At 33.9% G+C, this 14,843-nt stretch overlaps 1 protein-coding gene across 5 annotated transcripts in view; it reads left to right on the forward strand.

The window, feature by feature from the left end:
- Window positions 1-14,613, forward strand: part of EPHA6 (EPH receptor A6) — a 1,031,027-nt gene extending 1,016,414 nt beyond the window's left edge. For all 5 annotated transcript variants that reach the window (XM_051859384.3, XM_051859387.3, XM_051859383.3 and 2 more), the window contains 2 exons: window positions 7,309-7,458; window positions 8,323-14,613. In XM_051859384.3, coding sequence (XP_051715344.3) covers window positions 7,309-7,458; window positions 8,323-8,437 — 265 coding nt within the window. In that variant the 3' untranslated portion in view covers window positions 8,438-14,613. The remainder of the gene's footprint in view (window positions 1-7,308; window positions 7,459-8,322) is intronic.
- Window positions 14,614-14,843: the final 230 nt, after the last annotated feature.

Raw genomic sequence — 14,843 nt, forward strand, 5'->3', positions numbered from 1 at the left:
GTCTCTGAAACATGTACAGAAATCTACATGTATAATCCCCAGCCTTTCTTATTAGAAAACCCTCCTGCACTCTTCTTTCCTCTGGGGTCCCAAAGCTCCCAGGTTTCTCTCACACCTCTCTGCTGACATAGCCCTCTCATCTGCTAGATCCCCACGGTTTTTATTCGACTCTAATTGCTTTTTTTTTTTCTTAAGCATTCACTTGAGAAGCTTTTATTCTTTCTCATGACACAGTACTAAAAGGAGAGGAAATTAAGGTGACAAAGGGGGATGAAAAAGGCTATGAAACCCTGGTTTAGTTATCTCTTACTAGCATATTAGAAATTTCATAAGCTTGATGTCTGTAATCTTTCTTTGCAAAAATCAGAGCACCTAATAGAAAGACTGTTGGCCCGAGAAGCCTTCTGGTGGTTTCCAGTAGCAGTTCTCACCTTTTTCTGCTGCTGACATTATCGTACCTGGTGCACTCCCGTGGGAGTACTCAGCACTGTGTGCTTCCCTACTTGCCAGCTTTCTCTCCTACAATCTGTAGATGTGTAAGTGAATGTGATGACATTATAAGTATAACCTTAATCCCAATTAATTGTAAAAAACAATTACAAAACTACCATACTAATATAAAGCAGTCATCCTTTCATACATGTGAATTTCAAGCTACCCTTATATATCCAGTCCTTTTATAATGAATTATACTGTATAACCACTTTTCAAAGAATTACATATAATTCATGTGATGTACAACCCTGGGAGAAAGGGCTCAGATGAGTTTGTATGTCAACCAGCACCTGGAGCAGTGTTTGGCCCTTTGAAACACATTTTGGTCCCTCTCACCCAACCCTCAGGATCAATCTTGTAGTTCCTCCTATTAAACTACCATAAAATCCAGGGTTAAATACTGTAGCCTGATATTGCAAAGTGACCACATAGTGTACAGTCACCCAGCCCTTCCTTCCGCACCCTCATCCACTTTATCCTACATATTCATTCTCCATCTTCTTCCCCTGCACCCCAATCCCTCCCCTCACTGAAGCCTACTGAACCCACTAGGCTGCAGACAGTTGGCCAATGCCCTTTTCAACAGAGCTGCAATGTACTGGGAGAATAACTTTCTTCTAGTTCCCACTTCAGGTCCCCCAGCATGTCCCTGAGAAAGAGTTTTACAGATTAAGGACTTCTCAACAATCCGCTCAAGATGGCATCCAAGGAGGAGAGTGGACAGTACCATCTGTGGTAGTCAGCTGCTTCAGCCACCATGTTCTGCCCAGCCCATGGCACCTTATGAGCATTCTCACCACCCACTGGGCCATAGTTAGAGATCTTACAGAATGTTAGCTCTTAGGAAGTGTAACCACCACTGCCTACTGTTGAAATTTCAAGCACTTGGCTTCCAGTAATGTGTAAATCGTGAAGGTAGGGAAAAGTCCATACAAAACCTTAATTAAAGCCTGTGTTTCAGAGACTTGTAATATGCCAAGACTGAATGGTACTGCCTTCCTCCATTCAGTTAATAATGCACCAATCAGACTGTTTTATAGCCACAATAACTTTCAACAATTTGAAATAGAATTTTGAAGAAGGCTTGCTCAGTGCTGCCTAGGCAATACATAATTAGCTCTTGCTTAATGGTTTATCTCTAAATACCAAATTGTAGAGAACAGGCTTGATTTCTTTCTTTTTTCAAATATTTGGGGTGGGATATTTTACTCTCCAACACTTCCCCCAGGGAAACACTTTTCAGAAATCTTTCACATATTAAAGTCAGATGCGTGACTATGAAGAGATGTGGGTTAGAAGTTTTGAGATAACAGATTGGAACAGGGAGGAAAACATGTTGGGAAAAGAACCAATTTAAATATATTGTGCCATAGCAGTTTCTTAGTCTTGAGAATAGGTCTGTTAAGTTTAATAGCCGTGTCTCCCTTTAGGCGGTAGTATTGTAGGGCTCCCATCAAAGTTAAGCAAGCAGGTCTTTATTAGAAGGCATTTCTGTGGAAACAGAAGAAAAATAAAAAATAATAATAGGAGCAGTCTATAAATTAGTCCCTGAGTCTGGAGGGCAGTCAGCTGAAAAGAATTCTAGATTTTGACTTAAAGCATCTTTAGTTGGCGTGAAACAAGGCAATGGCGATATGACAGATTTCCCTGGATTGTAGATTGTGGTAATTTTTGTTGCTAACACTTTTAATGATATTTTTCATGACAGAGAAATAACTGGCTGTGAACCAGTGTTGTAATTTAGTGATAAGCCAGGTTTTGTAGAAGGAAATAGAGTATGAAATATTGATCAGAAGACATGAAACTTCTACTTGCCATTTGGAGAATCTAAATTCAATTCACATGGACTATGGGCACAAGATAATGATTATACTAATCTCAATATCAATAAGGATGCAAATTCTAATATATATACAAAGTACATATATATTATATATTTCATACATAATCAATGATATAGAATATATAATCAACAATAAGTACCACTGCCATTTGTTCAGTCTATCATGTGCTAGTCATTATATGAAGTATTTTTTCAATTATATCACTTATCCCTGTTATTATACTGAACCCTAAGATGAGGAAATGAAGACTCAGAGAACTAACTTCCCCAAGGATGCACAAGTAATTATATCAGGAATTCAATGAGATCCACCAGCTCTAAAACACTGTTTTCACTCTGCAGTGTAGAATCACACAGAATGACAAGATGTTTCCCCTTGTAGCACTGTTTCAGAAATATCATAAGGAAAGAGGGTACATTTTCACCTTTCCAGATAGATTTCTCTCCTGGCTAATCAGACTTCATAGATGGAGTGTATTAAAGTTCCAAAAAGAGTTTTTAGTGGATTACAACCTGATAATATTTGTTCCACTGTACAAATATAAGGATTTAGTATATTCTCACCCATGGGACTAAGCAGCACATAATCCACATATCCTCCAAGCATCACCCTCCAAAGCCCAGCCACTTAAAGAACACTACTTTTAAAAAATAAAAATAAAAAGTAGCATGTACAATAATATAAAGCAATGAGGAAAATGTGGCAGAAAAATAATTCAAGAATTACATCCTCAGGCATTTCTGTAGATTGAATTTTTTCCAGCGTTGGCAAATACATGGTTTGCTTCTTCTCCTTGCTATGGCAGACATTACTAGTCATCCTAACAGGCTTTCCCACCGAGCCCAGATGCTGCCACCGTATCTTTTTCATGATCATATCAATAAATGCTTACTTTCTAAGTTTTTTTAATAATGGAATTAAGTGAAAGTAGATAATTTATCATGAATCAGCCATCACATCATAACACAAACTTTTCTGTAAAGAATTTAAATTTCAAGGCTATGTGTTAACTTATTTAATGAATTCCTGTAATGTTTTTCAGCATTGTTCCAGGGCCTACAGAAAATAGAAAGATGTGTGAGATATGGGTCCTGCCATCAGAGAGGAGTTTTAGCCCAATTCCTTTAAAAAATATTCTTCTGTCTGGTGGGTTTTTTCCCCAGGGAAGTAATTCAACTGAAACAAAAAGATACATGCATGCCCTAAGACTACATAACCATCTATAATGAAAGAAATGTGTTAATAATGTAAATATAGGTTTAGGGAATTAACAAATTGTTAAACATTCAGCACATAGAGTATTATAATTCAGTTGAATATGAAGACTTTTGAAACATGGAAAATATTCACAAATATGTGAAATAATAGCAAGTAGAATGGTTCCCATGTGTACCTTTCTGTTAGCCATATATAAATGCAAGAGCCAGCAGAAAAAGAAATTATGATAGAATATCAGGGATAAAAGTCTAAAAATATAACCTTGCTTGATTCATTTTAATAGATCTAATAGCTCTATTACTGTTAAATTTACATGATGAGTATAAAACATGGAAAACCTTCCTGCTTTTTAATGGCAGTATTGATATCTATTGATAACCTAAGAACTTTTTAAATTAAAGGCTACTGCTGTTATAAACTCAAAGGGCTCATTAAAATAAAACCTTCTTGACTCAGTCACAGCTATAATTTTTCACATATTTAGATGTACAGAGAATAGAAAAGGGCTTTAAAATTTCACAGAAAATGGAATAAAAGATAATGTCAAATTTCCACGCACTTTTTGAAGTCCCCTTCTATATATTTATTGCTTCTTAAACTGCAACATTATCCATTATAACAGCCGTGTCTCTAATCTAACTTGACCATAATTTATACCTGAAATTTCCCAATTCTAGCTCCTCCTTATTTTTCTGAGGAAGAATTTAGACTCTTGACCTTCTGCCTTTGATATGTATTTTTTTTCAGTATGAGCTGCTGGTTCTGCTGTTAAATCATTTCTCAGGTGGACAGAGCCCACTAATCACGAAATGGCAGAAATTTCCACATACTCAGCAAATCGCAGATTGAATTTATCATTGTACCTGTTTGATAAGAAAGGGCATTTATTGTTTATTAGGTAATATTCCAGAGAATTCATGTGCAGATGATGGTCCCCAGCCCTGGAAGCCAGAAAACAGAAGCATTTTTCAACTTTGTTATAAGATAAGGTGAAAGAAAAGTTATTGCACAGTGGCTGTGAACAATGAGGGGGCACTGACCTTACTAAATCAACTGCCAATGCAGTCGTATAAAGGCCAAAGAGTAACTAGGTTACTAAAGATGTGTGGAGAGAAAGGGAATTATAGTACTGAAACATTCTGGGAACAAATAGTGGATGCTTTTCAACAGGGAAATAGGCCATTTAAGTCATTTGGTATACAGAATGTTCTTCCATGACCTTTCTATATTAAGGACATAAAATTAGCAAATTACAATTCCACTGACGAGTGATAAGAAATTGTGTAAGCTCAAGAGTTATTCCAGTGCTATCTCAGGAGAGAGAAATGGAAGTCACCTGCTATTGCCTGTGCCTCAAGAATGGCACAAAAATCTGAAGGGAAAGTTACCTAAAATGATCTTTTAATATGTACAATTCCAATAGACGTCTTTCACAATTAAAAGTTATGAGAGTGCATTGTTTTGAAATAGAGCATTCAATTTTTTTAATGTGCAGTTTTATTGATGTTAATAAGCAAAGAGGGTATCCTGTCCATTTTGATATTTAAACTTAGTGAAATTCAGTCATATTTTTCAAAGTGTGTTCCATGGAAACTAGTCAAATAATTTAGGAAAATAATGAAAAAGTTAATGTATATTTAAGTAGTGGAGACTCTAAGAAATGCTACAATTAAAAATCCTGTTTAACTGTATTCTCCATGGAGATCTTTATTGTCTTTTATTTATGAATTTTTGTAATGTTACTAATTACTAGCACAAACACCTCTAGCTTAATGTGAGGTAATATAGCAATGATTCAAGTATTTGTTGGTAGGAGCTATGATAACTTTTCAATCATTGGACATGACTAATCTTTGTTTCAGATCCAATCATGAATCATTCTAATTTTTATTAGAATAAACAGCCCACAAATAGCAATGCAATTTATAATAATTGTAATATAATTTAGCCTCCCAAATAGGAATTGTGGTAATAGAATTGAGTAGTACTGAAAACGACAGTTTAATGTGGTCAATATAGCACTCGAAGACAAAGAAAGAAATGAATTCTAGGTCTTTAGTAGGAACTCTGTCCTGAATTCCAAGAGACATCTTTCAAAGTCTTCAGGAGTCAAGCCACATACAACTTGTGCTCCTAAAAGACTCAAGTCCTGGTGGTTTAAAAGAAATTTAAAGGATTGTAAGGGCAGTTCTTATTGGTAGGAATTTTTCCATGTTTGCTTTAAGCTTTAAACTTAGAATGCAACTCTGACTCCTGTACACAGGTAACAGAACAATACCAGAGTTATACAGAAGATCCACAGTGGAGCAGTTCTTATTTCATGTTGGATGATCATGTGTGCTCACATGTTAGCAGTTCCTGTTAAAGCTGACATGGTTCAAATATGAATGGAAAAAAACGTGTTAAACTGTTTCAAATCAAAATGTTAAAAACTATGGCTCTACTGAAATTGCCATGGATCCTGTCATTCTTTCACTTGTGAAAAATTAAAAACAAAGTAGGTGAAAGTTGAACTAACCCTCAATATTCTAATAAAATTAATTCACTGATTTCACTTCTAATAAGAAAGTTTTTCATTACTTAGAAAATACTGATTTTACTCAAACACTAAATGTATTTTTAAAAGATTTATTGCTTTACTAATTAATATGAACTCAAGATGTAAAAAGTTTAAAATGAGATTTATTATCCTAGCAAGTTTATAACACATAGATTACAATAAAAGCACTTATCACATATTTTTTAAACATGCAAAACATTTTAACATTAATTTTCACATATTTTGTGAGAATAATACAATTTATTTCCAGAATGACATAAACATACTAATCTGTGTTATTTTTACTCTAATTTTAATTCCATATTTTCTTACCTGATAAACTTTATTATGTGAGTTCATATCTAACTACTTCATATATATAACATGTATGTAGATTAAGGAATATACACAATGTATACCCGTCTTTCTAAAATGTCACATTTGTATTTTTATATTAAAATTATAAAAGTACCCACAATTGCAATGGCCTTTGTATTAGGACCTAAAAACAAAATCTAAATGTAAGGATGCTGTATCACTCCTTTTGAGAGCTATCGATACTAGATTCCTTTTTCTTATTAATCTAACCTTGCATTGATTTTGCTTTCTTTTGTGTCTTATTAATATCTAAGCTTGGGTATATGTCAATCTTATCATGCAACTGAGGTCTATGACAGCATAAATTACTTGTTCACAAATAATACATTGTTTTTGAATATTTGAAAATAAATGGAGGCTCAATCAATGAATTCACCATAAAAAAAAAAAGACAAGAACTGCTTCAGCCAGTATGGAAAAGGTAAAAGGACATGAACTCAGTGGTGAGTCAGAAAGTGGAAGTTTGAATAGTTGGTGGCTGGCTACTCTCCTTATGGAGGTGAGGAGTGGGTTGTTCCCCAATTAAATGCAATGTTATACATGAGACAAAAGTAAAAGCAAAGATAGCTGGAGTGAGCTTTCCCAGGATCTACCAAGACCCAGTGGTCAGAAAAGGCAGAAAAAGACAAAAGAAACTAACTTTTGTAAAAGAAACTGATTTGGTAAATAAAAACATTTTTTAAAATCACTAATTTGTGTAAGATGGAAATTTAGAGATGTTTTTAATAGAAGATAAAAACATAAGAATTCAGAATATTGTTAAGAGGAAAAAGAAAAATTGAATACTTTTTACTTTATTTGGCTTTAAAGTCCTTGTGATTCTTTTCCTTCTAGAATGCCAGAGTCCCCTGGTGAAGTTTCCGAATATCCTTTATTTGTTACAGTCGGTGACTGGCTGGATTCTATAAAGATGGGACAATATAAAAATAACTTCATGGCAGCAGGATTTACAACTTTTGATCTGATTTCAAGAATGAGCATTGAGTAAGTGATGTCACGATTATTACTGTAACTAGATGCTCTGCCCAAAGGATTATAAATTCAAATGATATATCAAGAATACGTTTCTTATGGCTACTATGTCATTGCCTTATCATTCCTGACAATCATTCTGGTAGAAGTTGTACATTATACTTCTAATTACTATGTTTAAAAATCTATTTAATTCAAATAGCTATTTAAAATATTTAAATGCTTTCTAAAATGCATATGACTCTTATTCATGTCATAGATTTTACATCAACATTGTTGTACCATATAGCAATATTGTATGACCAATTCCTAGTACTTACATCAAAGTAATACAGTTTTATATCATTTCAGAGTTTCTTTTTTTATTTTGTAAGTCAACCATTTTTTATTGTCTCAAAGATTATGCTTTGCCTAAAACTGTCCAGTATGTGTTTAAAAGACCACATACTATGATGATTAAATTGAAAAATATGAAATTTCAGTTGTTTTTATATCATAACAGAAATTGCGACTAGTCGAATATTATGACTTTCTTCAGATTAAATAGAGTACACATTATACCTTCTACCTTATATGATCATCATTTTGCTAATTTTATTGCATACCTAAATTATATACCTTTAGGCATATGAAATGTTTGAACATTACTTAGGTACCTGGATATGAAATTTGTTCTCATATAATTAAGTTTGAGATTAATTTGATGTATTCTGTGGATACAGAATGAGGAAAAAAGTATATACTTACTGCTTATTTATATCTCTTAACATCTAAATGACACAATTTTTAGAAAATGGGATATAGTGCATATTTAATAGATCTAAATGTTGATTTTCTATATCCCATACCTAATTTCTCTCTCTCTCTCTCTCTCAGTGACATTAGGAGAATTGGAGTCATACTCATTGGACACCAGAGACGAATAGTCAGCAGTATACAGACTTTACGTTTACACATGATGCACATACAGGAGAAAGGATTTCATGTATGAAAGTACTACCTGCACCTGTGTTTTGTGCCTCAGCATTTCTAAAATGAAAGATATACTCTCTTCCACCCTTTCTTCAGATTCTCCAGACATCACTTCACAAACCACGCTGTCCTGCTCAGACTCTAAGCACATACTTTATGTTTATGCTTCCAACTTGGATTTTAAAGTCATGCTCCATAGGTCTTCTCTGAATAACCTGCAAGTGAAACCCTGGCCCACTGCAGATTATCACTACGCAATGATAGATAACTCAGCATGGATGTGTAATTCTGTACAGCAGTACTTGTATTTGGGAAGTGTTCATGGTCTTAACCAGAAGGAATTAGTCCAGGTGTGGCATCCTTAATGATGCATGTAGAGTTTGATTGTAGATGAGAAAGAGATAGTTGACTTTTCTTTCATGTTTTGTGATCAAGTAACTTCCAAATTGACATAAATATTTATATTTTAATTAATTATATTCAACTCTATGGGTTGTATTGTTGTTTATTTTTTAACCATTTAATTGTTGGTGCCTGATGTTGGTAGAATTACTTACAGAAATGACCAATGACTCCATGTAGTGAATTCTTGTTAGTTGTGACTATGGTAAGAAAAGGGTTATTGGGGAGGGAGAGGGTGAAAAATAATGTGCTTTTAAATCTTCCAAGGGTTGTCTATATTTTTTTTAATTACCTTTATAGTGCCCTACATGTTTCATAGTAGAAGGTAGTTTAGAGGCTTTTCCCCTCAGATTTTTTACAAACTATAGTATATTTCTCTACTACCTTATTAAGATTATCCCTGGAAAGACCGGGAGTGAGTCCCTTACTCTAATGGTTTTCATAGAAAGAAGCATGAATTAAACCCATGACTGTTCCCTTGGTTCACCTTGGCAAGTTGACATAAGTAATTGTCAAAGCACTGAGAAAATTCATTGTTCTCAGAAGAAATGCTTTGAATAAAGGTCTAGGATCATACCCTTAGATTTAAAATAAAACATTTATTTAATTTATTTTAAGCAGAATTTTATGATAGTTGTATAATGTTCCAAGAAAATAAGCACATCTAGCTGACTATCTGATGTGGATCCATTTTGCAAGTTTAAGAATTCTTTTGTTTGCAGAAGTGAGTTACATCAGCATACTGAGGTGTTTCTTCAACATTCTAAGAAATAAATATGAATACACCACAGATAGCATAAACAGATCTTACACATGAGCATATTCACTATATATAGTGAGTATAAACTGAGATCCATGATGCAGTTACATCAAAATGCGAACACAGCTAGGATGTGTTGTCATAATCATCTCAGAGATTAGTAACAGAAAGACATTTTCAGTGAATGAAGCTGAATCAGCTGATCAAAATAGTGCCATCTTATGAACAAATGCAATTATAAAAATCAGTCAATTGTTACAACCACAAAAATGACTGCTGTGCGAGGTGGAAGAGTAAGGAGAATATGTTAAGCAAGAAAAAAATACACAGCAAGTTGTCTAAACATGCGTAGTTAATAAATAGCTTTTTATCTGATCTAGATATAATGGTGCCCTACCCACATTCTCAAATTTCTACCTACTTAACATTTTTGTGATTGTAACATTATACAAAGAAGTATTATTTTTTCTTTTTTCTTATTTTAAGATTTTGTTGACTATCTGATTCTATTAGAACCTTCAGCATACTTTCTTTTTTGCTTATTTATTTTGATTATTTATCTCCTGGTTTTGTCTACAGTAACTTGAATTTTCTTGTTTGAAAATAATGTATAGAGATAGAAGGAAGTCTTTAGAGTATTCTTAAAGTTAAAAAAAAGGAAACAGTGGGAAATCCATCACTTTTTAAGTGTGTCAAAAATAGCTAGCAACATTTCCTAGCCATCAACCTGCATGGTCATGCATCACTCATAGACTGTCTGTAGTTTGCTTGGTACATTTACACAACTCGGGATACATTTAGAGGAAATATAAAGTTTCCATATTTACTTGTCTTCAAATATATATTAAATAATAACAGATGTAAAACAGATTAAATTTATTAATCATATATTTATTTTTATAATACAACAAAAAGGTATTTAGAAAAATAAAGAATAGAATAATAACATCCTCTATAGGACTCTGTCAGTAACATCTGTATACCTTGATGAAATAAATTCTATTAAAGTATTCAAACTTCTATGGGATGGGCATTCTGTGATTTCAAGGTTATGGATCTCTGTTAAGAATATTTCTTTTATAAAAGTCTGATGAGTTTGTCTGTATCTGGTTAATTTGCACTTCTTTCTTTTCCTTTCCTTCTATCTTTTATAGTATTATAAAACTTCCTTTTCACTTTGTCTCTCACTCCATATTGACCTCAGAATTTCTTTTTACTTACATTTCTACACTTCAAAACTGTAAGCATGATAATCTTCGGTGTAATTTTGAACCTCATCATGGTCAGAGTAAGGATGAAATATGTGTGCAAAATTAAACAGAAACATTAAAATATAAGAATAACAATTTTTTACTGCCCGTCAGTCATGGATCTAATGATCTCAGGCATTATAATGTCCAGAAGTATTAACGGTTAAAATACCAAATTCATTTGGAATTTTTTTAAAGATTTATTTATTTCAAAGTCAGTGTTAGCGGGGGAAAGGGGGAGGAGAAAGAGAGAGATATCTTCCACCTTCTGGTTCACTCCCCAGATGACCACAACAGCCAGGACTTAGCCAGGATGAATCCAGGAGCTTCATCTGGGTTTCCCACATGGGTGACAGGGGCCCAAGAATTCGGCCCTTTTTCCACTGCTCTCCCAGACCATTAGCAGGGAGCTGAATGGAAGAGGAACAGCCAGGACTTGAACCAGCACCCATATGGGATGCTGCCATGGCAGCACTATGCCACAGCCCTGAATTCCAGCACTATTTTTGCAGTTATAGCTTTTGATAAATAAGCTATACATGCCATAATAAAAAAAAAGCGTTTCTTATTTCACTCTGTGATATTCTTTAAAATCTGTCAAACTATTACCTGAATTAAACAGTCTTATAGCTACAGCTGGAAGGGCTATCTCAGCTCATGAAAGGAAAACAAATCCCTATCCAGTTCTAAAATAGCAAAGTCCTTGTCTTCGAAGGGCTGGTGAAGAATGAATTACATTACATATCACCCAAACACATTTCCCAAAAATCTATGTTGGTAACTTCCCCTACCAAATTTCTGTTCTACAAAAAATCAATTAAATTTCTCATCTCAATATTTTTCCCAGTGCTAGGTCTTTTTTTCCCTATTCCTTTATTAAATTTTCCAAGGTTGTCTTTCTCAGTCCCTCTGTGCATTGCTCTTGTATTCCCCCATTCTATTTTTTCCCTTTTATCAGCTTGTATTATTCATCCCTATCCATATTAAGAAAGACAGCATAGCAAATCTAAAAAGACTTCATAGATCTCCATGGAAGAGGCTGAGAAAGAAAAGGTTACAAAAACTGGCCTTCACTTTTAGGACTCCTACCACATAAGTGGGAGCATTTACACTAACAGAGGGCACAGACTGGCTTTTCCTTATTAGAATGAAGTACTTAGGAAAATAATTTCAAAATTCATGATTATGATCCTTTTTTACAGCTTGAGATAAAGAAGATTATGATTAATTGAAAAGAAATTAGGGTTATGAGTTAAAAGCCATTATTATTAATTCACAGGTGGTATTCATGTCTTTATACAGCAAAGAAATTTAAAGCAGATGCGTCACTTTCTTTAATACAGTTACCTTAACTTTTTTAATCTCAAGTGCCATGAATTAGAAGATACTCAAATTACAACATATTCCTTTTAAATTTTTTTAATTCTTTTTATGTGAAGATTTCAAGACATAGAGGAGTGCATTAGGCACTGAAGTCACCTACCTGAGTTTTTATGATTAACTTTTACAACAATTTTTCAGTCTTCATAATGTTCAGCAAAAGCAGTATGAATTTTATTTAGCTCAATTTAACTAATGAGTATGCAGTGTCTCCTAAACGCACAAAATTTTACCTTGAAAATGAGTTTCACACCACTAGCTTTGCCTTCAGGTAATTTTCAAGGTTAAAGTTTAGAGGTTAATGCCTATTTTCTGTTTGTTATGGTTGCCATGTCAATGGGGGTTAGCTCTTTACATAGTAAGTAAATAAATAAATACTTGTTCAATGTGAGTTGAATTTGCAGTCCCCTACAGAAAGAAATATTTTGGACCTCAAATTCTCCAAAAATTATTTCCAAACTCCTCAGGCTCCTTCTGGTAGAGGGGAGCATGTTTTCTGGGTTCTCTAAGACAACCTCTCTTATAAACAGTTGAATCTCATCAAGTATCAGATTTTTTTTTTTATTTTTTCATTTTTTATTGTTTGATGCCAAACATCACCGTTACTATGTGTACAAACTACCTCAAAGGTGCACTCCATTAGAAACCATCAGGCATTAATTTCTTGGCCTCCAAGCTAACTCACTGGCCCAACTAAATGTCATAATAATTATGAATGCATTGGTTGCATAAAATCCTTTCAAACATGATCCACTTAACCAGGGAAAGAAACGATTACTCATTACTGGAGCTAACATATAACTGAAATTAAGGAAAAGAAAAATCTTACATTGAACAGCGTAAAAGTAAAAGCTCTACATTTCCCTCGTTATTCCCTTAAAAAGCTCAGTATTGGGTGTTTCAAAGATTTCTTAGAATAAAAATTTAGTTTTATGTTATAAGGAATGTGACATAATAAACATGTCTTGTGGGGAAAATGACCAGGTAATTCAGAAAAAAAGGTAAAGATCATCAAGGTACAGCTCTAATTCTCTTTTTCTTACTAATAATTAGATTCAAATCATCATTAGAATAAATTATTGAGAGTATTTATATCTTAATTGAAAGTTTCTTTTCCGTTAAGGGGTTTTAGTTTGGTTGGTGCTTGCTTTTTTTAAGATTTCAGAATATCTATGAAAGCTCTAGCTTTGATTTTCCAGTGTTGACTCATAATTACTGCATTTAAAATGAAATAGAAAATTAAGAAAACTTTTCAGTTATTAAAGGAGGCAAGTGCTACTAAATGGATAAACTTTACCTTTCAGAAAAAAAAAAATAGGGCAACTACAAGTTTATTTCTCTCATAATGATATCAAGTCACCTCTAGTTTACTATATTTTTGTATTTTCCCAGTGAGTCATATTTGCTTCTAAACAAAGCGAAGTTCTTGCTAGATTTCCGAACTTGTTATTCAGAGTAACAAATCTCTACTTCATTAAGAAAACTTTTTGTTTACACAAAATCTCAAAGGAGACTCCTACTACCCTCTAACAAAGGCAGTAAAGTACTATTACCGAAGGGCAGATTTTAGCTTAAGGGTTAAGATGTTTCATCCCAAATCTAATTATCTGGGTTAGATACCTGGCTCTTGTCCCTGACTCCACCTTCAGGTTAATGCAGATCCTAAGAGGAAGTAGTGATAGCCCAAATACTTGTGTCCCTGCCACCCCTGTGAGAGACCTAGATTGAGTTCCCAGTTCCTGGTTTTGACCCAGCTCAGCCTGAGCTGGTTGACATTTGGGAATGAATCAGTGGATGGGAAGCTGTCTCTGTCTCTCTCTCTCTCTCTCTCAAAATAGTGTGTGTGTGTATATATATATATATATATATATATATATATATAAATTAAAATATTACCTAACAGATGAGGATGAAAAAAAGCCCTTACATGTAATATAAAGATATGGTTTCTACTCTTTTTGAGAGGCAGAAAGACAGAAACAGAACCCCCATCTGCAGGTTCACTACCCAGATGCCCCCAACAGCCAAGCCTGAGCAAAGAAGAAGTCAAGATCTGGGAACCCAATCCAAGAACTTGATTATTTGAGCTATAACTGTTGCTTCCTAGGGTCTGTATTAGCACAAAGCTAGAGTAGGGAGATGGAGCTAGGTAACAATCCCAGGAACTCCAGTATGGTACACAGGCATCTTAACCAGTAGGCAGAACACCAGCCCCCCATTCTGTCTAATGACAGAATGTCTACACTAGTTTAAGATTAGAAAAATTTTTGAATTAGTGAAATATTCTTCTAAGCGAAACTCTGTCATTATGCATATTTCTCAATCATTTGCAGTCTCTAGCTGTCTGTAATTTATCATAATAAATGTACTTTTGGTTAAACAATAAACTATCTACTCAATAAATAAGAATTACTGAGATGTGGCTTTTCAGTTCTCTACTAAATAACAAAATGAAGACAACCTACTTCAGGATCCTTATATAGTTAGCATCAGAGTCTCCTTAACATTACCTCTTGCTGAAGAGAGAACTATCTTTATCCCAGAATTATATATTACCATAAAGAAAACTCTAAGGATAAAAGAATCATCCTTTTAATATATTTCATTCTAATTGAATATTTATATATTATTAC

This window comes from Oryctolagus cuniculus, chromosome 4 (genome assembly GCF_051225735.1).
Source record: "Oryctolagus cuniculus isolate XC-2025 breed Fujian yellow rabbit chromosome 4, ASM5122573v1, whole genome shotgun sequence".
Classification (NCBI taxonomy): Eukaryota; Metazoa; Chordata; class Mammalia; order Lagomorpha; family Leporidae; genus Oryctolagus; species Oryctolagus cuniculus.